Below are 26,954 nucleotides of genomic sequence, written 5' to 3'. Positions count from 1 at the left end.
TTATTTGGTTGTGAGGCTGTTGGTGAGCTGAGACTGAAGATCCCCTACGGTTGTCCTGCTGACCCACCCAGCCTGCACCTAGGAGGCGACGCACCCCTTCCGTTAACACTGTGAGGCGGGGTGACCTACACATCTGTGACCCCCCAGTGGGTAGCAGGAGGCCCCGCAGGAGGCGCGCGCGCAGATACAGCTGCTCGCGGGCACCTGGGTCCCCTCTCCGCTGGGGGTGGGGAGGTGGGCCCCGCCTCCGTTCTCCCGAAGTCCAATCATCTGGAGACTCGGGGCACGTCCCGCTGCCGGCCACGCCCCTAGCCGGTGGGGTGGGGGGCGCCTTTAGGAGCCGGCCACGGGCCGCGGGTTCGTAGGGGTGCGGGGCTGTGGACTGGAGGCCCGAGTGCTGAACCCTGAGACTCCTGCGCGCTCCCGCTTTCCTCGCTGCAGCCTCCGCGCCCTGCGCCGCCCGCCCAACGGGGGCTCTACAGCTCTCGCCTCGGCCTCGCTAGCCGGTCCGCCCGGCTCTAGGCAGCTCCTCCGGGAGCCTCCGAGAACTCGCACCCCTCGCGCTCCCCCGGTGCTCGACGGGGCCGCCTAGGGCATGGTGCCCTCCCCGGCTAAGCGAAACGCTGCCGAGCGGGAGACGGGCGAGACAGAGTCGCTCGACCCCGCACCCATGGGGGCCAATCCGCTGCCCGGCCTGGGCCCCTCAGACGGCCCCGAGGCGGCCGCCGAGAAGCTGGAGGTCGAGTTGGTGGGGCCCACGGGTGCCGAGCCCCCTCAGCCTCCCGAGGGCGGCTGGGGCTGGGTGGTGATGCTGGCGGCCATGTGGTGCAACGGGTCGGTGTTCGGCATCCAGAACGCCTGCGGGGTGCTCTTCGTGGCTATGCTGGACACCTTCGGGTCCCAGGACGATGACCAGATGGTCTTCAAGACAGGTGAGGCGGAGCGCCCGCCGCGGCCAGCCCCGGGGGACAGGCGCGGGCCCCCTGAGCGCATCCCGCGTGCGGAGTGGGTGTCCGCGCCCGCGTGAGCTGCCAGGGGGGCCCCTGTGTGCCGGACGGTGTGAGATGGGGGCTCTGTCCAATTGCAAACGCAGCCTGCCGCTCCCGCGGCCTCGTGAGCCTGTGCTTGTAGTGAATCCAGATGTGTGTTTGGAGACAAGTGGCAGAACTTATTTGCCCAGATCTTCCTGCTTTCCTCTCAGCAGGGCAGTGGCTAAGAGTCTAAGGTAGACGGTCCTCTTAATTTTTGAAAACAAACCTTCCAAACCCAACAACACCGCACTGTCATGTTTACGGTCTGTTTCATGACCACAAGTTGGGGTTTTGTTCCTTTGCCTCTGGCGCTGCAGAGGGGTGTGTGTGCATGCAAGCGTGTGTGTGTGTGTGTGTGTGTGTGTGTGTGTGTGTGTGTGTGTGTGTGTGTGTTGGGGGAAGGCAGGGTTGGCGAGATGAAACAGTTTTATTCTAAGGTACAGGGGAGTTCCGAAGGGAGCCCTCCAAGAGCAACGGTTTCATGTTTTGGGGGGGAAGTGGACTGGAGGGGGGCATTCTGTGCTAAATATAAAAAACATAGGAGGCAGCCAAATTAAGGACTGGGAAGAGGAAGGTAAAGGGTTGCCCTTTCCTGTTGTGTTCTTTGTCGTATTTAACAATTTACCAAACTAGATGAAAAAGATGCAGACTCAACATTTTTCCCCCTGGAGAGTGTTATTCTCTTCACTGATTAGGCAAAAAACCAGCCCAAGGCCTTCTGTATAGCTCTTTTACATACATGTTTCACTTCATCCTGCAAGCGGGTATTGTCAACCCCATGTAGGTGAGCAAACTGAAGCTTGGTGAAATAGTGCCTCGGTGAGTAGCAGAAAGGAGATAGAACACGCATCTGAGGACTGAAAGAGCTAAGTGATTTCCATTACCAAATCAGACTCCCTCCTACAATTTGGGGAACTTTATATGATTAATAGTCTTTTTTTAACCTTAATTTTCTGTTATTTATAGAGTGAATATTCCTTAAGTCTTTAGTGTACATATAATGAATATGCAAGACTGTTATAACAAATTCTAAGGCAGAAGTCATGTTGAGAGTTTTAAAACCTAACATAAATAGTATATAAATGGTATTATACTATATGTATCATTCAGCAATTTGCTTTTCTTTCACTTTTGTCTGATTTATCTGTATAGTGCCTCATTTGATCTGGTAGCTTAAATTCTTTGTTTTAACTCATGGCTTTCCATTGTATAACTATATTATACTATATTTATGCATTCTCCCTTTAGTAGACGTTTAGATTACCTCCAAACTTACTATAAATTATATTGTAATGAATATTCTTATATATTGTCTCTTTATGCATGTATTAAATAAGGTACCATATTTACCCTGGAATTTCTGTTCCATAAATAGCTCTTGAAGCTGCTGTGTTATGCAGGTCATAGGGCTAGATACAAAGTGTTAAAAATATAATATTATATATTTACTTCTTAAAGAAGGCAACCATTATAAAGTTTAGCAGGATAGATATGCATATGTAACAAAAATAATTTTGTTTCTATTCTATATGAGTATCAGGTATCTGGGAGGGAAAGCTCAAAGAGGCTGAATGGACAGAGTTACCATTTCAAGACTAGTTCCTTCAGCATTTAGGAATGCTGCCTAGGATTACAGAGTTTTAATGCAGTCAAAACAGTAAGACAACAGTCTTTCATTTACCACTGTTTTTGCACACTCAGGTAAGTAGATCCATTGGTGTCTGTGGGGTGATTTTTCCCTTCTTCCTTCCTTCTTTTGAGATAGTGAGCAACTGCTGGAGAACGATCACAGCTTTGCCAGGGACCAGAGTTTTGCAGTGTCAAAGCCTCTGCCTACCAAGTTCCTATTGGCTACAATACCCCAATACTATGCCTCACAAAGTGAGGGAAGGGGCAGGAACCTGATCTCCTGAACTTTTTGAAACTCAGTATTTTCAGTTTTGATGCATATCTTTCTCCATTTACTCAATTAAATCCTTGACAACTTTCAGTCATGTTTGAGTATGTGTGTGTGTTTATCATATAAACAGTTATACAGGTATGCCAGTTAAATGCTGAAGGTCTTTATACTTATCTGCATGACTGCAATGTTTGGTTGTGCCCTTGCACACAGGTGCCTAAATCAGGGGAAGCGGAGACTGAAAACCTGTGCCCCCAGCCTGTGCACTGGTGCCCTTTATCTAATTCCTACAAAGGGGCCCTGTGCACTTGTAATAACTATGTATAACACAGCAGCTTGATTGAACATTGGCCTTTACTTGGATGCTGTGTAATACATGTACAGCAGATCAATTTTAAGGAAGAAAACAGCTTTACCCTCATCTGTGAAAAAAAGGTAACAAGATAGTTATCGGGCCAGTTAATGTTGAGATACCTTCTCCCCCCTCCCAAACAGATATTTCATGGCAACCATCATCTATGATAGGCACTGAAGTATTTGAGAACACCTGCTTTGAAGTTTGACTGCTCAGGCTTTCCCACTAATGCTGAGTCATCTGTGGTCACACTTGAAGTTTGACTGCTCAGGCTTTTTCACTAATGCTGAGTCATCTGTGGTCAAACATAAGCAAGCTTCAAGTACAACACAGAAACATATCTGGAATTGTTGAAGGCTTTAATTTTTTAAAGTTTTGGTTCATTTTCTATTACCTTATTTATGATTGATAGTCCCAGCATTCCAGGGCAGTTAATTGTCTCCATATTTTCATTAACTTCTTCACAGCCATCAGCCCAAGGATACACAGGGAGGTGGTGGTGAAATGGAAACTGAGGTTTCTAAGTGATGGTTTACATTTCTTGAGAACTTCCTATGTGCCGGCCCAGTGCTAAGCACCGTACATACATTTCTATTGAATCGTACTGAAGCCCCATGGGATAGGCTTTATTTACTATTGTTCTTTTCAGATGTGGAAACTCAGGTTTACAGAGTTTAGCAAGCAGCGGAGCCAGAATTCAACCTCAGATTTATCTGATTCTAGAAGCTGGGTTTTTAACGATTGATCATATTGAATTGGCTAGATAACATTCTGCTAATCCACTGTTCTTTATGTTGTTGATTAATTCAAACATTAGCAATTAATTGAGTGCTAGACCAGAAATCCTGGGGTTAGAAAAGAAGTCGAAAGATCAGGGTCCCTGTTTCTTGATCTTACTTTGCTGTCAATAAACAATTGCCGATTGTTAATGTCTCCCAGAAATAGATTTTTGAAGTGTTGAGTGACTTCCATAGAGAAACAAGATAATTCCATGTGGCATTCAAGCAGAAGTCTGGGGTTTCCTTTGATCCACAGCAGGACAATGTGTCCAGGCAAAACTGAAGAGAGCCTTTTCCAGGCTCACTTCTCCTTTTCAGGGCTCTCTTAAGTCTTCGGCCTGAAGAAATTCATTGACATTAAGATAAAAGTGAATTTACACATCTTAATGTTAATTCTACATTCTACAAATGTTTACCAAGTATCTGGGCACTGGAGATGGTAACTGAGAGATAGCTGTTCCCAAGGAGCTTTTGATCTGCTGTAGGATGTGAATAAATAAAAAGACAGATAAAATAACTTCCCTGAGGCATTTGCAATATACCAGGACTCAACCTTATTTTAAAAGACTGAAATTCTAAGGAAATTCCAGTGAGTGGTGGGGGCTGGGAAAGGCATTTGATGGCCTCTTTCTCTATGGTAGTAAAAGTCACTTTGTGAAATGAAGACTTTGGAAAGGGAAAGCAAGCTGAACTCCAAGTTAGGCAGTAGAACTAATGAAAAATGTTGAGCGTATTGCAGTCCCTTTATGTATGGTGGTGCTGATGAGACGGCTGGCACTCAGAGATAATGCCTTGCACATACTGCTCTGTGAGTTATGTCCCTCAGAGGAAGCAAGCTGGGCGTGAGTTGTCTCTTTTCAGTTGTTTTTACCTATTCACATGTGCCTGCTTCTTGCCTGGGCAGAGGGACATCAGACACTTTTGGGAAAACTAAAACATACTACAATGAACTGGCATGGTGTTTTCCCTTAGAAACTGCAACTTTGCTTTAACTTTGCTGGATATTGGAAAACCCATTTTTCGTTCCTTCATGGAAGTGATAGAGTCTAGGGTTCTCTCTTTCTTTTCCTCATGCAGTGCCACGGAGGTCTCTGGGATCTAATGAGGGTATTCATCTAGTTTACTTGTCTGCTTTCTTCCTGGAGGAAGAACGATGCTTTAATGGTATATGGACTTTTAAAAAGTATCTATTTAAAACAAGTATGTGTTCAGAGTCAGGATTTAGGGTAGTTAATGACCTCCTTTTGAAGAACTTATGTCTTTGTGGTCCAGAGGTTTGGCCAAGAAGACCCCTTCGACTTTCGGTAATTCCCCAAATGTGTTCTTTAGTAGCCTTTCTTTAAAGTAAAGGTTAAATAAGTTTGGGAAGCAGGCACATTATCTTCCTGTCTTGGATATTTGAAACAACGTTTTAAAAAACTCAGTGGTTTTCAAAAGTGGACTATCAGAAAGGGCCCCCACAGGAGGCTCTCCGCTGCCATCTTCAATGGAACTCCTCCTTCCCCGTGTGGAGGTAGATTGGATTTTAGATGGTTATAATCACAAAGCAGGACTTTGAAGTATCACTTAGGGGTGAATGCATCTTGCAACGCCTCAATATAGTCTTACTAGCACCTTTGAAACTTGAAGTCAGTTAGTGCTTCCTGAAGGTTAAAAAAAAAGTTTTCATATTTACAGTTAATCTGACATCTACACACTGTGCTGTATGCTGCAGCTAAACTGATTATAGCAGGTTTTGTCTATAGTTCAGAGCTGAACTGCCTTGTGTAGGCTTTATGCTAACAGCTTTTTTTTTTTTTTTTTTTGGTGGGGAAAGCTACCTGTATAATTCTCCATTTCTGTGTCTTAGGCAAGTTTTTAGTAATGGTGCTTTGTTGAGCTGCTTACAGTGAATGAATGATTTGCTTCTTGGTCCTGTACGTCTTTTCATTATAAGTAAAATACCTGACTGTTACTTGCCCTGGAAGAGAGGTTGAAAAGCTAGGAGAACTCGCTTATGGCAGATGTTATATTTGGATTTCCTTCATTCTTCCCCATCTTAACACATTCAGTCTTATTTTCTGTGTAAATTCATCTAAACTGTCTGCTAAAATAAGTCATTAGACCACAAAAATTCCAGGATTTTGGAATAATAAAGAAATGCGTATGGTGTATTTCATACTCCATTTTCAGAATGTTCCTGAACTCAGGGCAAGACTGAATAGTATAAATGGCGTATTGTGAATTGTAACTAAATACAATAATACGAATATTGCTGGGGTATTTTTATCATGGGAATTTTATCAATAAAATTAACCACCAAAAGAACCAAATCAAGCAAAAAACAAAAGCATAATAAAATAATTTCAGGAGTGCTTTTGCGGTGTCTTGTAGCATAAATGGTACTCTGCCACGGACTTGCGTCATTTTTCCTGCTTCCCTTGGGTGTGTCACGCCAGATAGCTCTACCCACTATCTTGGGGTTATTTCCAAATCTTTCCTCTGTGTTCAAGACCCATATTTAGTATCTTTGGACAGTTCCATTTGGATGCACAGGTACATCATACTCAACTAAAATGAACTCATTTTTTAGCTACGCAATGTAATCTTCACCTACTACCAAAACCTGCAAAGAGACAAAACATTTCTTCCGAATTCTCTCAGTACGTGACACCTCTGGTTGCTTAAGTCGGAAACCTGGAATTCGTTTCAATTTCTTATTTCTCTTTCCTTACCTATTTTGTTCAATCCGACCAAGTCCTTTTGTGCCTGTCTCCTTAACGCCTCATAAAGCAATGTCTTTTCCTTCAGTGCTGTGCCTTACTTCATTCATGCCTTCACTACTTTTGGCCTCAATTATTGTCATGACCCTTTCACTGGTTTACCTGCCCTTAGTTATACACCTGAATGGTTTTTCTAAAACAGTGGACCATATAATTTTTCTGTTTAAAAGCCATCAGTGATACCCCTTAATTACAGGAAAACATCGAACTCTTTACACCAAAGGCCTTCAAGCTCTGCTCCTGTCTGACCCTCTAGCCTTGACTCTCACCCCTCTCCTTTCTTGCTTTTTATGCTCCCGCCAAGCTGAAGGTCGTGTACTTTCCCGAGTTTGTCCAGCTGCCTTCTGCCTCTCTGCCTTTATCTGTGTCCCTCCTCGCTTCAGTGCTGTTGTCAGTCCTTGTAAGATTTTTATGAAATGAATGGGCATTTTATTCCTTTTGTGACAACTGTGGGACACAACAATGATTTTGTGCAACTTGGGGTGTTATGTTACATTTTTGATCCACCTGGAATGTTTTGGGATAGCATTAATTCAAATGAGTTATTAATTAAGCTTAAAGTGAAAGACAGAGAACCTAATTTCAACCTATTTTAATCTGGCATTCTGTAAAAGGCATTTTTAAGATAATACATATACATTTATGTGATAATTTACATAGCCTTTACCAGAAAGAAAGGGCTTTCATGTACATTATTTTTTGGAGTAGCCTTGTACTGTGTCATTACCTCCATTTATAGATAAGAAAGTTGCAACTTGCACAGTTTAGTGTTGGACCACATGAGATCAAGTGTTTACACACATTAAATTGAATTTAAGAGTGTCTTTTTAGCTGGGTAAAAATATGTACTTAAAGTCTTGAAATGTAGAACCCTGCCTTTTTCCCCCCTTGAAACTATTTTCTGCATATTTACCTGTACATTCTCTAGAACCTGAGGAGTGTTTCCTACCCACATTACTAGAAATCCTGTGAAGTTGCTCTTGCTATAGAATACCAGTTAGTGTTATCACGACCTGACTAAAGATCTGATCTCATATCCAAATTAAACAAACAAACCTTAACAAAACAAACTGTATCCCAAACACTACTGCACTGTCAGCTCACCAGATCTCTGAGCACACAGGGACTGTGGGTGTTTTTATTGGCAGTGATTCAAAATGAGCAACTTCAGCATTCCCAGAGAACGGGGCACACCCACCACGCAGAGCCAGCCCTTCTGAGACTGGAGTGATGGAGGAAAGCAGTACTTTCAGACGGTCGTGCACCAGCTGTGCATCCACCACGCTTTCTTTGCTAAACTGTCTTCATTAACGACAAAAGTAAATCCCCGCTATGCGTATAGGTACTGGAACTACAGAGCTCACGGACTGACTGACTTATTCTCAAGTTGTCGTTTGTAATTTCCCCAATTTTTAATTATGGGATACATACAAAACATCGGATTTAAATAATGTATATGGATCAAAGCAGTGTTTCTAACCTCCTTTGTTCCTTCTTAACAAACTTAAAAAATCTCCTGGTCCTTGAAATGGACACACATCCCGAAAGGTAGTTTTACCTTTTGAGGAAGCAGCTGTCGTGGTCAGGAGGTTAAGCCAAGTATTTACCCACCGGCCAAGATTCTGTCACTTTTATAGTTGTATTTTGCAGATAAGGAGGACTCTATTTTTGTTTTTTAAATACAAAATTATAATGTTGAATATATTTTTTAGACTAAATGTGCCTCTCTGGAGCTTCTGCTATACGTCTTAGTGAGGGGAAACTGCTGCCTTCCTCTTCCACTCCCCTCACTTGAGAATCATTGACTAGAGTTTTAAATTCAATTCAAGGTATGTTTTTCTATCATTAGTTAGTTAAATCTCAGTGAAAAAAATCACTGGCTCAATTAATGGATAAAAGGGAAAGGTGCATTGCTCTGCAGTTCAGCTATTACCCACTTTTTTCTAGAAAGTAAATTGTGTCAACAATGTTCTGTGTATGTTCAGAAAGTCAAAATTTATTCGTGACAAACTTAGACTGGATTCGAAAACCGATTCTGAGATGTGTTTTATAAAAACAGAAAACCACTACTTGTTAAATGGAGATATCTGCTGACTTTTCTGAATGACCCTTTTCCAGAAATGCTGTGAAATGTTTAATAGAAATCTACTTGAATCTTAGTAAAAAGAAATTGTAACAAGTTCAGTTTTATTGGTTTGGAATTTGTAACTATTTGGAGAGGGATTTGGTTTATCTTCAGTTAATTGTCTTTTTCACACACTCCTACAGATATAGCCATTAAGGAGCCTTCCTGAAAGAATACACTCCTTTCAAGAACCTTTTTCTACAACACCCAGGAATACCAAACGTTAACTCTTGTACTTTACATTCATTAATACAACTAATGCACATAAATGCATATGGTGTTACATGTGTATAGATGTCATCACTACAGAGCCACAATCCATTTGAAACTCTTGGGACCATACATGTTTTGGGATTCAGATATTTTTTGGGGATTTTAAAAAAGTAATTTGGTACATACACCTGTATCTTGAACATCCCCCAGGGGAATCTGAAGCAGCATCCTATTATCAAATACGTTGCTATTTCTGCAACAAAATGTATGGCTATTCAGAGTAAGTGAGACATAGAGATCAGTAGTCTCCTGTGAGTTCACATCATGTTTGGTTTCCAACTGAGTATTGATACAATCGTACACAAAACTTTGGGTTTGGGATTTCAGAATTGTAAATACGAGCTCGTAGATGTAAATGTAAAGATTACTTTTGTTTTCTGTTTCTCAGTGAACATTCTGTTTAAGGGACATTTTTCTATATCATGTAGTGTACTTGATGTTTTCGGTAGGCGTGGTGCTCTTTGCTGGGTGTTTGAACCTCAGGCAGTGTGATGCAATGTGAGTACCATGTATGCATACATCTTTGAGCAAATTGTTTTTTCCTCTTTTGGATTGCTTCCTTTGGGTATACGAGTAAAAGTGAGATTACCGGTTCAAAGGGTATGAATGACTTTATGACATTTGTTACACATTGCCAGATCGTTCTTTAGAAAATGTGAACCAGTGTACTGAGCACCAGCAGCACGCTGGCTTCCTGAAAACCCTACCACGTTAGGTTAGGTTTAGTTTTTATCAATAGTGACTCATTTGATAAGTGCCAATGGTATTTTTAAAAATTAGTTTTAAATCATCTTTCATGATTTCAGGGCTGTGTGTTTTCCCAGCTTTTGAGCCCTTTAGAAGCAGCAAATGCCTTGGCAATTATATGTGATATCTAGAAAGACAAGAGGACACACACTAGTGAATATATTACAGTAAGTGTTTGTTACCACAGGTGGGAACACTAGCAAGGCCTGAGATTACCTTAGTCCTTGGGTTCTCACCTGACACACCTTGGCAGGTGGGGCACACCCTGCCTTCCTTTCCTGCTCTCAGCCCAGGTGTTGCTCAAGGCCTTTCTTGGGGTTAGGAGCGGGGATGGAAATGAACCATCTGGAGACTTAGCCATGAGGACTTCGTGACTCTTCCAAGTGACATCTCCTCCTTCGGAGCTCACGCCTGCAAGAGCAGCCCTGTCACATTCTCTCTCTGTCGTCTCACCTTGCATCACCCTCCCCTGGACCTGGCTAATTCTGTTGAAAATAGCTTCAGTTAACTAATCTGGGTGTGTGTGTGTGTGTGTGTGTGTGTGTGTGTGTGTGTGTTTAAAATTAGTTTTTGCTTTTATTGATTTTTAAAAGCGATACAGAGATCATTTAATTTATTGAGCACAAACTATGTACTAGGGGCCATGCAAGAAACATAAATGAATTTGATTTATTCTATACTCTTGAGAGGTTATGGGGGAGACAAAATGCTATGTACGTATATAACTCTAAGGCAGTTTGCTGCACACATGTGTTAAATGCAGTGTGAACAAGATACCGGATTTTAGAGGAAGGCAACGTGACTTCTGACTGAGCTGACCAGGGAAGGTTCATGGAGGTAGCTTTTGAGTTAGGTTTTAAAGAATTGGTTGATTTTCCTCAGGTTTAGCAGAAAAAGGTGAGGGTCCAAGGCCTGGACAAAGGCTAGGAGGCAGTCTAAAAATGAATGTTTTGCTGTGCGTGGCTGTGTATTTTGTATTATCTTGTTTTATCTATTTAACGCTCCTATGACATAACTGGTATTATGGTCCTCCTATTAATTAGATGGGCAACTGATTCCAGTAAGTGGTGGGGCTGGACTTGAACTTAAGTCTCTGGCATCAGGACCCAGGTTCTTTATACTTGACTACACACTGGGCTTATTAAGGGAATGATAAGGAATTTGGTTTGGCGAGCGCCCAGGATATGTAGAGGAAAGTCATGGAAGAGGAGTCTGGAAGAGGGTGGTGGGGCTGGGGAACGGGAGGCTTTCAATGCTGAGTGAAGCAGCTTGGACATTATTTAATAGACAGGCAATAGGGAGATAATGAGGTTTCTGAAGTGTGTCTTAGAAAGATGTGAGTGGGTTGCACAGGGAAAGAAAGAGGAGGATCATCCGTTATGAAGTCCTTGGCTGAGAGCCAGGTGAGATTTGAGGTGCAGCAGTAGAATGGGAAGGAAGGGACACGTGAGCTTTTCCGAGGCTAAACTGAGGGGATTCTGGCAAACGATGGTTGTGGACAGTGACCCAGAAACAGACAGGATGCCTGCGTCTGGAGGCTGCATCTAAATAGTTTCGGGACTGGGAGGCCCCACATTTTCATTCTGTACTGGGTCCTACAGATTATATGGACGGAGCTGGATGGTGCCACAGCTGGGACCCAGAGTCATGAGGACGAGGTGATAGGGAAAGGCTGACGCAGACGTTAGACAAGCGGGTGTTAAATGCCAGCAGAACATCAGGGCATGATGTCAGCTGGATCCCTGGAAACTAAACCTGGAGCCTCAGAGGGAGGCAGAGGTCAGGGGTGGGGCTTTGGAAAGAGTGTGTGTCCCTGAAAGGAACGTGATGTGATAAAAGAAATCTAGGTACTGTCTCAAGCAGACCTGGGATTTTAGTTTCCACCGCAGTCATCTTATCTAAAAGTAACAAAACTTTATTCCTTAAGAAGTCTTTCCAGCATTTAGATTTCTCTAATTCAGATTTGCAACTTTCCAAAGGTGGGATTGTATTTTTCCTATTACTGTCTTAAGTATTTCCAACACTTAGTCCTAAGACTTAGTCATTTTTTCCTGTTTAATTTAACACGACCTCTGAGACTATTGGCATTTATTGTTTCTTTCATGCATAAGGTAATTAATCCAGTCCGTAAATCTTATTTTCGAGATGTGCTGGACTGAGAGACCGTGAGAATAGCTTAGAATCATTTCAGTAAATTTACGTATTTCTAATTTAAATGTAGTGACGGGGTAGAAAACTTGTTCGACAGGCGGGTGATGTTATCTCGTAGACCAGCCTTCAGAGCTTAGTAACCGAGTCCGCGCCTTCATTCACCACTCGGAATGAGAACAGCGAAGTCCTAAGTGTAGGCTCATTCTTAAAAAATTGTCTAGGAAAACTACTAGAACACAAAAATAAATGAAATTAAGTTCTCTTTGGATGAGGACTCGGGCTATGTATGGTTCACTTCGGTAAGAACCATGGCTTGCTGTCGCACGCTCACCCTAGAAGACAGCGGGGGTGTGATGGAGGGGAGATTTCCTTGTGGTGCCTGCTGCCTGGGGAATGCAGTCAGTTCTAACTCGGATAGTAATGACCCGCCTGGTCACACTCGCGGTGTCTTTTGCCTTAGTTCCTTGTCACACCTTGTAAAAGTGAGACTAGAGGAAGAAAACAGAATGTTAAAGTGCTTTGGATGCATAAAGCACAACAGATAAGGCAAACACTATTGTGATTGAGCAAGCTGGCAGTGCCTACGTAGGCGTGTGTGTTGACTCACGTGCAGTGCTGTTATCTCTCAGAACTCAGGTCCCGAGTTGCTTGCTCTCTTGTGATTGAAGCCCAGCCGAAAGGGCTTCGTAGAAGTGCGGTGACCCTGGTGGAAGAACCAGTCAAAGCAGGGGGTGGATGAAAGGGAATTGATAGTTGTGCAAGAGGGTGTCTGCCTTGTTGTGTAAGCCAAGACTCCCTTACCCTTCCAGTAACTGTTTCATCTTTTAATATCATTTGGCTTCATTTACAAGGTCTGTATTAAAGCAGATGTCACGGTTTAAGGCAGTATTTCGACCCTGTTTGTCTGCTGTCCTGCTGGCTGGGACTGACTTGCTAATATGTACATTTGATGTCTAATAATTATGGGGAGAGGAGGAAAAGGGAAGTTTAACTAAAACATTTTTCCTCAGAGTTTGAGAAACAGAAGCCACATAGTTTTTTTTTAAATCCTATGCCAACACACAAGACAGAAAGAGAATCGCTAATACCAAAGGTCAGCAATCACAAAAGAGCAATGTGTGTTTTTTGGTATTCACTTCAAAACACACTGTTTTCCGTAAGTTAGTGTTCATTTGTTATGTGTATGCTGTGGTAATTAGTTTCATATATGTGGTGCTTGTTTTCTGTAACTTTGATTAGGAAACAAATATTGAGCTACTTAAGAGGCAGACTATTATTCTCTTTGGGAAAAAAAAATGGGTAAGAGTAATGCTTAATCCAATTAATCTGTCTTCTTCCTCTAATCCATTGTGATGACTTCAGGTGTCTAGTGGCAACTGAGAATGGGTTATGGAAAAATGTCAGGGCAATGTAATCCCTATTATTTATGGTCACTTAAGAGGATAAATTAATCATCGGTCACTAATCTTTGGATAATTACTCTATTTAGCTGTAAATATCCTGAGGTTTTTGGAAAGCAAGTCAGTGAGTTAGAACTGTCAAAATTGATCAGCTTTTCTAAGTCTAATAATAAGTGAATGGAAGCTAGTTGCCCTCAGCCTTTAGCACGATCATTCTATAACCCTGGAAACTGTATATGGAACAACAGGGAAAATACATTAATACACTCACTGTCTTGTGGTTTTCAGGTAGGTGTTCATACCCTTACCCCAGCTGAGGATTAACAAAGCTGCCTTCACAGGTAAAGGCTTGTGACCTGTGGATGTGTTTTTGGTTATTAAAATTAGTCAGTTAATAACCTTATAAAATGGGTTTGAATATAGATTGTTTAAGATATGACTGCAATTCCATTTATTTGTACATTAAATAAATATTTTGAAGGAGCCAACATTGTTCAAGTACTGTGTTTATTAGATTGGGCATGGCACTAAAGAAAAATACACATTTCAATCCCAAAGAAATTAAAAAAGGAGGACGTCCTTGCCTTGTAGTGACCTCGTGGGTAGAGTGTCTCAAAGGCAGACTAACGTTCATCTTTTGGAGTTTGAGGTCTTCATTCAGGAGGCCCCCAAAGAATCTGTATATTTGAGGGTAAATGAGATTACTATGCAGGTGGAATCAGAGACATACTACTTATTTATCACAATCAAAATACTGCCATTTTTAGCATAGGGAGTTTAATCAATAATGTGCTAATAACTGTATAGTGCCAGGTGGATTCTGTTGAATAACTCTGATATATACCTGAAACTAATATAATGTTGTATGTTAGCTATATTTTAATAAAAATCTTAAAGAAACAAAAACCCTGCTATTTTGATAATAGCAATTCACATGCTTATGTTGTCAACTGTTGCCTTGATACGGTTTCTGGAAATAAAACAGACTTCTGCTATGTATTGTTACCCATCAGTAGGAAGGATTGTGTCCTTATGAGCAACACCGTATTATATATGGGATTGAATTACTGTAGAACAAAAATATAAATTAGGACTTCAGAAAACAAATGCAGATTTAGAAATCTTAGCTAGGACATATTTTAAAAGACTTTAATTTTTAAAAGTCAGCTTTCTTGAGGGATAATTACATACGATAAAATTCACCAGTTTTAAGCCTGCCATTTGATGAGTCCTGACAAATGTGTACAGTCACGTAACCACCACCATGGTCACGATACAGAGTCCTTCTGTCACCCCCAGAAGTTCCCTGTGGCCCTTTGCCATCAGTCTCCTATACCTCAGCCCCTAGTCACCATTCATCTTTCTGTTGTTACCGATTTGCTTTTCTAACATTTTTTGTAAAGGGAATCATACAGTATGTTTTCTTTTGTGTCTGGCTTTCACTCAGCATGATGCTTTTGAGATTCACCCACGTTTTTGCACGTATTGGTAGTTCATTCCTTTTTATTGCTGAGTAGTATTCCACTGTGTGCCTGTACCACAATTTTTTATCCTTTCACTTGTTGGTGGATATTTGGCTTGTTTCCAGTTTTTGTCTTGTGTATATAGTACCACTGTGGACATTTGTGTGCAAGTCTTTGTGTGGACATGTGTTTTCATTTCTCTTGTGCACTTTATTATTATTTTAATTCTGTGTGCTTATCTGTATTTTTAAATTTCACAAGAGGATAATGCTACCGTGTTGCCCCAAAAATAAGACCTAGCCGGACCATTGGCTCTAATGCATCTTTTGGAGCAAAAATTAATATAAGACCTGGTCTTATTTTAATATGAAATCGGGTATAATATAATAAAATATAATACTACCGGGTCTTATATAATATAATGTAAGACCCGGTCTTATGATAATTTTTGCTCCAAAAGACACATTAGAGCTGATGGTCCGGCTAGGTCTTATTTTTGGGGAAACATGGTCTATATGTATGTATATATATATATATATATATATATATATATATATATATATTTTGTTGTTGTTGTTGTTAAAAGAAATTGTGACTGGCTGAGAAGGTGAAATATTGGAAGTGGGAGGACTCTGGAAAGACAGGTTTTTCATTTGGGTGGCGGGGTGAATAGTGGCACTGCCATTCAGTAGTCAGATATAGCTGAGATTTCCTGTTTTTAAAAAAGACTGAAGAGGGTGCATTGAAATGAGTCAGTGGGAAATCACTGATGACTTCGGCCAGTGTACGCTCATTGGCCTGGGTGTGCAGGGAGTGGGGCCTGTCTGCAGTCTGTGGAGCAGTGAATGGCAGGTAGAGATGGAGATGCAGGCTAAGAAGTGAGGACGTGATGTCAAGGGGACAAATAGGGTGGTAGCTACCGTGTTGCCCCAAAAATAAGACTGGGTCTTATATTAAGTTGTGCTCCAGAAGATGCATTAGGGCGCATGTTCGGGGATGTCATCCTGAAAAGTCATGCTAGGGCTTATTTTCTGGTTAGGTCTCATTTTCCGGGAAACATGGTAGAAGAAACACGGCAGTGGAGCAGAGAGGGTGAGGATCAGGACACTGACAGGCCCTCTCTTTTCTCTGAGGAGAGTTTCTGTAAGTGTGGCATGTGGGGTTGAGCAGCAGATGTGAAGAGTGGCAGAGGTTTGGGAGCTGATGAGTGAAAAGGAAATGGATTGATAACAATTCTGAGAACTCAATCAGATTGGAAACCATGAATTGCTGTGAAACCAGTTTCTAAGGCTGTGGCTCCCCCGTCCCACCCCCACCTGTTCTACAGCCTGATATGTGCGAGAGGAAGGGGGACGGTGAACTGAACGATTGTCGTAAAGCTAGGCGAGAACCGAAGCAAACTGACTGCGTGGTTTCTGGCTGTTTTCTGCCCTGTGCTTTACAGCTTCCTCTTCTCTCCACCTTTTGTACACCGTTCTAAGACTTGGAAGGACTCATGTGTCGTTGGTGAAGTTGATTAAACATTTAACAACTGAATGCAATTTTTCACTCTATTTTAAAAATTGTGGTAACGTATGGATAACATAAAATCTACAATTTTAACCATTATAAGTGCCCTTTTCAGTGGCATTAAGTCCATTCACCGTGTTGGCCGTCCATCACCACTAGGCTACAGTTTTAATTGGAAGCCTGCTTTGTCATCTCTTTTCCTCCGCTTGTATCACTCCTGATCTGTAAATTTGACGAAGTCCTTTACTGGCTACAGTATTTGTATTTTTGAAATTGTGGTATTGATAACAGTCTGTACTGAGCTTTAACTTTGGCAGATGCTGTGCCAGGCACAAGCTGTGGCATTAGCTTTCTCACTATTTAGTTGTAATTATTTGTCAACGTCTCTTTTCCTTACTAGACATATAAGCCCTGACGGCAGGGGCTCTCTCTGTCTGCCTTGTTTACAATTATATCTGTACTGTTCAGCGCAGCGCTTGGCACGCGGTAGGCATTCAGTGAAGCTTTTGAATAAATGAAAGTCCTTCACTGAAGAAATTTGTTTGTTGAGTAAGTTCTTTCTGAATGCTTCATATGAGGTAGGCAAAACCTGTATTTACACATTACTACAGATTGTAGGGCATAGCACATTCCGATGTCTAGTTAATTAGTAGAAATCAAAAAGGGTTTATATTTGCAATTTCATCTTGGACGGTATTAGAGCAGACTGTGCATTAAACAAATGGTTGTACAGAATCGGCAGCAGTAATCCCGAAGCTTGAAAGCTAGAGGTTAATTAGTATAACTTGACAGAAAGTGAGTTAATCAAATTTGAGAGTTGAAAGAATGTTCCAATAATTCATGTTCAAACACACTTCAAATATATCAGCAGGAAACAGGAATGTTAGCTGCAGAATACTCCGAAACACGAGCACACAGCGGACTTGATGGTTTACAGTGATGTATTGGAGAAGGAAAAACAATAAAGTGGTTTGGGGCTGTTTCGTTGTATTACCCTACATTAAATAAAATATCCGAAAGTTTAAAATGTTACCTTTGTTAAAGATAAAAAGATACAGTCTATTAATAAATTAATTTAGGAATTCTATTTCTCTTTTACAGTAACATTTATGAATGAATTCAGTAGTAGTTTTATTTGTTTAAAAACACACTTAAATGTGGACCTTTCTCTGTTAACTGGTATTAGGTAAATAAAGCAGTATCATTTTTTTTCCCAACTGGCTTATGGTTAAATAAGGCAAACGGGGAAATTACGCATGTGAGGATTAATTAACAAATAATGAATATATCCTTATAAGAATAATCACAATATGTCCTCTGATTCTGAAAGGTAAGGGCTATGTGTGTACATTTGTAGAAAAATCTATTGAGGCCCTTTAAAAAAAAAATCTGCTTCCAGCAAGGTATTTTTGGATCGTATGGAAAGAAAAAAGAAAACGCAATCAGGAGCTGTATAGTTATATCATTTTCTTGCCCTTTTTAACTCTCCTTAGCTGAAACTGGAATTTGGTTTTAGGAACCAGTAATGGAAAGTTTCTTATGTACCATCAGCAAAATCTAATAGTGGAGGGGCTACTACATATGGTGAGTGTGTGTGTGTGTGTGTGTGTGTGTGTGTGTGTAGGAGAGAGGACAGATGGTGGACCTAGGTCTTTGGAATGACTTCCTCAACTAAAGTAATAGAAAGAGGAATAGAAATGGGCAGGGAGATGGGAGTGGAGAGACGAGGTGAGGTGGAGGGGCGGGGAGAAGCTGGATCAGAGGAAACAAAGACCGAGGCCGCAGTCTTGGTTGTGCGAATGCCATTGCTTTGTCTCTCTCACACCGCGGTCGGCCCTATCGTGATGCTGGTCTTTGGCCCACTTTGCGTGAGTGAGAGGAGTTGGCTGTGTAAAGGCAGGATCTGGGGTCCTCATGCCTGCTTGGCTGACATAAGCACGTTGCACTGCGTCTCTGGCTGGGCTCTGGAGTAGCAACAGCACAGATTTCCAGGAAACAGTTCCTCCAGCCATCATTTGTATCCCTGAGTTATCAGGTCTAGTTGTTCAGATGTCTGCTGTCCCCAGCTACTCACAAATCAAGCTAGCAGCATCTTTCGTTTCTCTTCTTTCCTTCCTTTTTTCCCATCTTGCTTGTTACTCCTTCTCTTTATTTTAGCCACGTGCACATTTGAACATAACGGTTACCATTCCCACTAGTAAGCATAGGACTTCCTCCTTACCTACGTGACGCCTCATCCTGTGGTGTGTAATGGTGGTTAAGACTTTTAAAGATGTTGCATCTAGGTAACAATATTGGTATATCTCAAGAAAGCTAGTATTGAGTGAAAATACAAAGTTGAATGTCTAATATGATACCATGTGCATTTCATTGAAAAAAACTGTGTAAAACAGTGCTACCACATTTCATGGAATCTAAAATACTATGAAGCTGAGATACACCATTATGTTAATACACACTGAGAAAGGGGGAAACCTGCTGATTAAATTGTGATATAATGCTTCATTATGGATTGTAAGATGCATCCCAATTTTAGAGATGTTACAGTGTGAAGAAAATATGATCTAGAATTGAAAACATAAGGTAAATGTATTGTATTGAAACACCTATATAATAAAAATATAAAAACATGATAGAAATGTGGTTTATCTCTATGAAAGGAGGGAGGGAAATAGAGGACAGGGCCATGCCAGGGCCTCAACTCTATAATTTATTTTTAAAAATTTGAAGCAATTATTGCAAAAGCTTAAGATTAGACAAAGCTCGTTGGTGAGTTCCTATAATTTTCTATATTTTGTAAATATTTCATAATGAAAAGTGTATATTTAAAAGCTACATAAAAAGTAAGTTGCAAAAGCCTATTTTATTTTCTAGTAGTATTTGATTTTGTGTTCTTTCAGACTTTTTCTTATGTCCGTCATACCATAGCAGTGGGTTTTTTGTTGTTGGAAGGTGGGGTGCTTTCTAAGTCTCCATTTTTGTGTATGAAATAAAAGATGTATTATGTATTAGTAATGATAATAAGAGGAGAAAGTATTTGAGATCAAGATGGTCACAGAATGAATAGGATTGGCTGGCATTATTTCTTGCTGTTAATAGTAAGAAGTAAGTAACTAAGCGGTAAGAAAATGTTTCTATTATGTTTCTTTGAAGCCATTTTTCTGGTTGCTCCCTTATTCATTCTTGACTCATTCATTCATTCATTCATTCATTCATGACTAAGAGTCATATGGTGTCTAGAGAGGAGCCAGATCTTGAGAAAAATAATTATTGTGCAAGTTGAACAAAAATAAGTACTATCATGCCTAGAAAGCTGATTGACACTTTTAAAGTAGGGTCATGAAACTTACAAACTCTTTTTTTTTTTTTTCACCCTTTCACTGAAACCTCAAGAGTGTTTCAGCTTGGCCCTGGTACCACCAGATAAAAGTACTGTAGTAGAATGTTTGCTTGTTATGCCTCAAGCAATGAGGAATCGAGGGACTGAAAAGGGTATTTGTTTTATCGCACTACTTTTAGAGACCTTTCACCTTCTATATCCATGAAAAAGGAATATGTCTCATATCCCATAATATTATTTTACTATCACACTTGATGTTTTATAGTACGTAAGTTAAAAAATAAGTTGGCGAAATGTATGTAAAAATGCCAAATATAGCCACGCCATTTGACTTAGCGTATCACTCCCTAGGATCTTGCCTAATGACTCATAACAACAACAACAAAATTATATGCATGAAGATCCTCACTGTACCATTACTGTAAGAAAGTAAAGCTTTGGAGGGAATTTAAATGCCTTCCAATACAGAATGGGGACATAGATAATGAATATCTCCTTTATGGATTATGTTACAACTGTAAATGACAACTATTCCTATGTAGCACTGTGGAAAATGTTTGATGGTGAAAAGAGCAGGACGTACCTCATGACTATGAGTAAAGAGTCATGAGTGTGAATAAAGATGAAGGAAATATGGAAAAACAACAAAAAAAGTTATATTGGAATGGTAGAATTTTGCGTGAATTTCTTGCCTCACCATTTGTAAAAAAATTTGTATTTACTCTTTTGGGGAGCCAGATCCTTTAAAGAAAAACTTGAATTCCTCATTAAGAAAATGGCAGATGGTAGGATGGGGGATATTAGAAAACTAAAAGTAGTGGCTCTTTTGAAGATAAAACTAAAACATTTCAAAAGAGGATTGCTTTAGCAATGCACATATTGATTATGTAATTTTACGTTTTAGAGGAAAGTTGGCCTCACGCAGTTGTGTGGAAATCAGAATATTGAAGAGGATTGGTAAAACAAAAAGTGGGAGGATCAAAGCCACTGTGGCTGGCTTATTCTTTTGCACTACCAAATAAACCAAAATTTTGGACTGTATCTGCTTTACTCAATATTTGGTTATTTGCTTTGAAGCTATTTTTTTGCATAATCTCATTAACATCCTCAACGGAGCCAAAGTCTGACCCTGAGACGGTAGAATCTTAACTAGTTTTATTATTTCAGATTTCCCCCCTTATCCTTGGTTTCTCTTTTTATGGTTTTAGTTACCCCCAGTCAACCATGGTCCAAAAATATTGAAGAAAAACTCTGGAAATAAACAACACATAGGTTTTAAATTGTGCACCGTTTTGAGTAGCAGGATGACATCTCATGCCACCTCGTCCTGTCCCGCCTGGGACCTGAATCATCCCTGTGTCCAGCATAGCCTTGCTGGGTATGCGACCCGCCCGTTGGTCACTTAGCCGTCTTGGTTATCAGATGACGGTCAGGGTATTGCAGTATTGTGTTCAAGTAACCCATACAGTAGCTTAACACTACATTACAATGCTTACGTCTTTCACTCACTTCATCTCATCATGCAGGCATGGTATCATCTCACATCATCATAAGAAGGGTGAGTACAGTACAAGCTGAGTACAATAAGATGTCCTGAGAGAGACCACGTTCACATGACTTATTGTAATATAACATTGTTATAATATGTTATAATATAATGTAATATTGTTATAATATGTTATAATATAACATGTTGTTATAATTATTCTGTTTTATTAGTTATTGTTAATCTCTTACTATGCCTAATTTATAAATTAAACTACCTGAATTATGTATATATAGGGAAAAAACATAGTATGTGTAGGGTTCAGTATTATCTGTGATTTCAGGCATCCACTGGAGGTCTTGGAGTATATCCCCCGCGGATAGGGGGACTGCTGTATATAGAAACCAGATCTTTTGAGGACATGGGATCAATCATTTCTCCATATTTCTTTTTGATTTTCACATCACCACTGATTTATAGCTATCAAATAAAAAGTCCCATAATTAACTCATAGTTAAATCATCTTACCGTCATAGGAAGAATGGGCCTGGTAATGATTGGGAAGAAAATAGAAAAAGACTAGTAAACTGAAAGAATTTTAGACCTCTAGGCCCTTGCTGACCAATTAATCCAGCTCCTTCACTTTACGGGTAAGTCCTACCGTGTTTCCCCGAAAATAAGACTTAGCCGGACCATCAGCTCTAATGCGTCTTTTGGAGAAAAAAATTAATATAAGACCCGGTCTTATTTTAATGTAAAATAAGACCGGGTATAATATAATATAATATAATATAATATAATATAATATAATATAATATAATATACCAGGTCTTATGTAATGTAAGACCGGGCTTTATATTAATTTTTGCTCCAAAAGACGCGTTAGAGCTGATGGTCCGGCTAGGTCTTACTTTCAGGGAAACATGGTAGAGACTCAGGTAATGAATCTGTGACTTAGTACTCCAAATCTAGCCCTTTCCATTGTACTGAAAGGAGAAAAGGAAGGAAAAGGAGAGCCGAGCCAAATTATTGACATTTTAGGGGCTACTTTTTCAGGAAGGACAGAATGTTGGACTTGATGTCATTATCATCCTAAGTTACAGTTTTTATAAAGACTACCTTCCTACAACAGAAATAGGTAAAAGACATGAACAGACAATTCAAAGCAGAAATTTAATAAACATGAAAAATATGCAATGTAATTGAAGAAATGTAAATAATAAAATAAATGCATATTGCTACCTCCAAGTAAAATATTCATATACAAACTTTGTTGTTTACATTGGCCCAGTAGGGCTTCTTACTGACAATCAACTTTAATTTTAGAAAATATACTTACAATGGGAAGAAGCTGATGCAAATGGTAAAAGACAAAGTACAACCTGGTCAATAAATTTCATGAAAGTTGTGGTAGCTTTAAACAAACCTCTTTCTGTTCATTCATTCAGTCCTGTCTGGCACCCACTGATGAATGATGGATCTCAGATAGTGTTTGCTGACAATGAGCCACTACGAAGGAAGCTGTGAAGGGCTCAAAGCGATTGAGAATAGAGATCAGCGCCCAATTTTACTTTCCTCTCCTCACCCACACAACCAGAGCAGCTGGTTTAGATCTGACTAAGGAAATGTCCTCATCCCTGTTCAGAAGCTACTGCAGGGTCCCAGGAAGACAAAGTCAAGGAATGAGAATAATCCAAACAGGATGGTACCAACAGCAAGCCGTTCATGGAGGGCGTCATGCTGAAAAAGACAGGGATGGGGCTTGGCCTTGAGTCTGGAGCCAAGTGCGGTTCAGTGAAGCTAAGATACAGGGGACTGAGTGGGTTATCTGTCCTTGGAAAAAATTGCGTGTTTTTACAAACAATGTTACAGTGAATTTTTATACATAGAAATTATTAACATATGTTGATAAATTTGTAGCTACGTTCCCTAAAAGTGAAAATTCTGAGTCAAAAGGCACTTGCATTTTTTCAGTTTCAAAAACTTTTTATTCAGAAATAAAGTTGCAAGAATAAGAATAGGATAAAGAATACCTGTAAATTCTTTACCACCACTTGTTAACATTTCACTCCGTTTGCTTTCTTATACGTGCTTGTTCTTTTGTTGTGTTTGTGTGTATGCATATACACACATATATTTGAGAAAAAAAATTTTCTGAACCATTTAAGAATAAATTGAGCATACATGTATTATGGCTCTTTCCTCCAAATGCTTAAATGTGTATTTCTTGAAAATAAGAATATTCTCTTATATAACCGCAGTAAATTATCAACTTCAATGAATTGAACATGGATACATTTCTCTAATATATACTATCCATATTCCAATTTTGTTATTTAACCCAAAAGTGTCCTTTTTGGTCGATGTTTCTAATTTTAATGAAAAATTACCATATTTTCTCCATAGAAGTGGTGTTGCTTTACATTCCCAAGAGTAGTATACGAGAATGCGTGATTTACCCTCAACTTCACCAACACAGCATGTTAACACTTTTTGACAATAGCTGTTAGAAGAAGAATGATATTAATTATAACTCGAATTTCTCTTATTACGGGTAAGGTTGAAGAGTTACTTATTTGTATTTTCTTTTTGCGAGCCATGTGTTATATGCTTTGTCTCTTTTTGTACTGGAATGTTAGCTTTTAAAAAATTGATTTGTAGAGATTACTAATTTATTGAGAAACTCAACCATTCGTCAGTGATATGAGTTGCAAATATTTCCCCCAGTTTGTCATTTGCTTTTTGTCCTTGTTTATGGTGTTTCTTTGCATTTGGGGCATTTTAAAACCATGATGTGCTGACAAGATGAATTGCGAATATTTTGTGTTATAATTTAGATTTCATAATCAAATCCACAAATGTGTATAAGGTATCAGCAGAGCAATATAAGAAAGGAAGAGGCAGGTTTTCACCTCTCGGTATAAAAGGGTGAATAAACCAAATAAAACAGGACACATTTATCTTGAACTTAAATAATTGCTACTATCTCCACTGTGCCAGGGCTGTTATCTCTGGCTCTCAAAGAAAAAACAAGCAAAACAGAACAGTTACAGTGAATACATTTAATGTCTGAAACTTGATCATATCCAGGCCCTACCTAGGACTTGGAAGTTTGGAAACTCAACAATACTGCAGGAGGACACTGTAACCTTATTGGTTTGGAAACCACGTATTGGTATGATTTATGGTCTTTATTTTTATTATTTTGGATGTGTTCCTTCAATATTTTATGCATCCAAACTCATAATTTCTATGAAAAGGGAATTCCTTTTAGAGCTGATCAGCTGCAGTTTTTAAATATGAAGTTAATTTAAGCCATTAAGTAATATTAATGGGGACATCCATCATAGAAATAAACTTAAAATACTTAGATGTATAAAAAAATGTGCTCATAATTATAATGCCTATGTATTTCGGTAAAAGGTGATTTATGCGTGTATTCACATTGCTGAATCATACTGGTATTCAGAGAAGCATGCTGACATTGTTCTTCCAACATCCCTAGTTTGGGTTTCACCAAGCTTTTTTTTTTTTTTCCCTCTTCTCCTTTTCGTGTGTGTAATACTTTCTCAAAATCTCGGAAAAATAATCAAGTCATTTCCTCTGAGTCTAATTATAATCATAGGCATTTACCCAGTGTGAAAAGTGCTTATCGATATTATTTTAAAATAATACGTAAGTACACAAAAATGGGCCCCTGAATCAGAGGTTACTGTTGATAAATGGTAGTTTTCTTACATGTCACTCTTTTAGAGGTTTAATTTAGTTTATGGACTAATTTCGGGCTAAATAACTTTGGCAGCCTTTGCATTTTCAAAATATGCTTTCTGTAGTTAAGAGTTTCTACATAATATATTTTATACCTTAAATGGAAGTAAAATGCTAGTTGGAATCTATTATTGTATGCATATCTCCAGTCCAGAATTACTAAAAAAGAAAAAGCAGACATGATGAGTTTGGATTTGTATTACACATTGTTAGATTTATCAGACATAAAATTACCCTTTGAAATTGCTTATAAACATTTTGAAACACTCAGTTTCTTTGGTTATTGTGTGAACTGGCAATCAATAGTTCACAGAGCGACCCCTGTCCGTGGACCACTTTAAGCGTGGGTCTTGATGACTTTATGCTGTGAGCCAATAGATACTGTAGATTATTTGACAGCCTTTTAAAAAGAAGTTGAACATCATGTCTTTGTGCTGATTATTAGTATTTGAACAAGATATTAGGGTTGTCTCAATCACTGTAGAGTGATCAATGTGAGATTTAAAAAAGAAGAATTGATTTGATAGTATCTATTTTAGGGTGTTGGGGTCATTTTTAGTCTTCAGAACTTGTGGTATTAACTGAACAGGTCTGAAATAAAGCATATTGTGTGGGGAATAATTTTTTAAGTGTGTGTATATGGAAATGAGACAAGTAGGAATTTTATTTCCCTAATGGAAAAAAAATACAAAGTGTTTTATCAAATCTTTCTGTTGTTTATTCATTCAGCGTATATTTGGCATGTTTATTGCCAAGTGATCTTAGAGTATATAATACAACTGGCTTTTTAAAAGTCCAGTTTAAATGAGGCATGGGGTCAAATAGCGTTACCTGTAAAATATAATGACGCACATCCTTCCCACCCGTGTCGGGGATTGAGACACCCTGGTTACCCCGTAGACCTGGATTAGTTTAGTTTATGGCACCAGCATCATCAAGATTTCACCGTATTTGGAGGAACATAGTTTTCAGAGAAACTGTTATTCATCTATTTCCATGTAAACATAGTTTAAAGAAACTTTGTGGAAAGCTACAGACTAACCCTTTTCCTTTGATTTTCATGTTGTAGCAGAGAACCAGGTAGGGCCAGCTTCCTGTGCAGTCACGCAGGGCTCTGTGCTCAGAAGGGGCTCATGCTTGGTTTAGTTCCTTGCGTTCAGAATCTTGAAATCCTTAATGATTTGATATTTGATCTTGTTGTGTAAGTGAAGTCCGATGGGACCTTGGAGCGTGTGCTTGGAGTTTGGGGCCGCGGCTCACCTGCAATGCTGCCTCTATCCCTCCCCAGGCCCTGCCTCACATCCACTGCTGCCCAGCACCGAGGTGGCCACAGGGTCATGTTGGGGAGGAGGAGGCCAGTGTTGCTGTCACCCTTCACCTCCTGTTGGGACGTAGGTGCAGGCTTAGTGACGGAGGGTTGGGGTCAGGTGTCTAAGTCTTGCAGTGTTGTGGGGAGTGGTGGCAGCCGAGTCCGTTCCAGTCGGGCATGTTCGGTAGGTCAGCGTCTAGCTCACCCTCAATCCAGGGACCTACTGTGTCCAGGTGTAGAAGTTTCAAGACCCGAGAGTGTTCCTCGTTTGCTATGGATTGCGATGGCCAGCCAGCGGGCATGGAGATGCCTGGCTCTGCTTCCCCACAAGCTTGGCCTAGTGGGTGGTGAGAAGGGAAAACCCAGCAGCCATCAGGCCTGAACATAGATGTGCAGGAGAACCCCACACCCCACCCTGCCCCTGAGCATCTGCGCTTTTCTCAGGAGTGTCCTGTGTCCAAAGGAGTGCTCCACTGGGTCGGCTACCTGCAGGGGACGCCCTCTGTTCCCCCTTCCAACCTTCTTGGGTCTGGCATGAATTTGTCTCCTCTGGCTG

General features: G+C 40.1%; 1 protein-coding gene across 2 annotated transcripts in view; it reads left to right on the top strand.

Moving 5' to 3' along the window:
* Window positions 1-258: 258 nt before the first annotated feature.
* SLC16A10 (solute carrier family 16 member 10) overlaps window positions 259-26,954 on the top strand; it is a 102,298-nt gene continuing 75,602 nt past the window's right edge. For both annotated transcript variants that reach the window (XR_012496715.2, XM_019734949.3), the window contains exon 1: window positions 259-932. Coding sequence is in view for 1 of the 2 variants with exons in the window: in XM_019734949.3 (XP_019590508.3) it covers window positions 596-932 (337 nt within the window). In the remaining variant the exon portion in view is untranslated. The remainder of the gene's footprint in view (window positions 933-26,954) is intronic.

This window comes from Rhinolophus sinicus, chromosome 2, assembly GCF_057876585.1.
Source record: "Rhinolophus sinicus isolate RSI-liver-muscle chromosome 2, RSI-T2T, whole genome shotgun sequence".
Lineage (NCBI taxonomy): Eukaryota > Metazoa > Chordata > Mammalia > Chiroptera > Rhinolophidae > Rhinolophus > Rhinolophus sinicus.
Note: the sequence above shows the minus strand (reverse complement) of the source record. Positions and strands in the feature narration are given on the sequence as shown.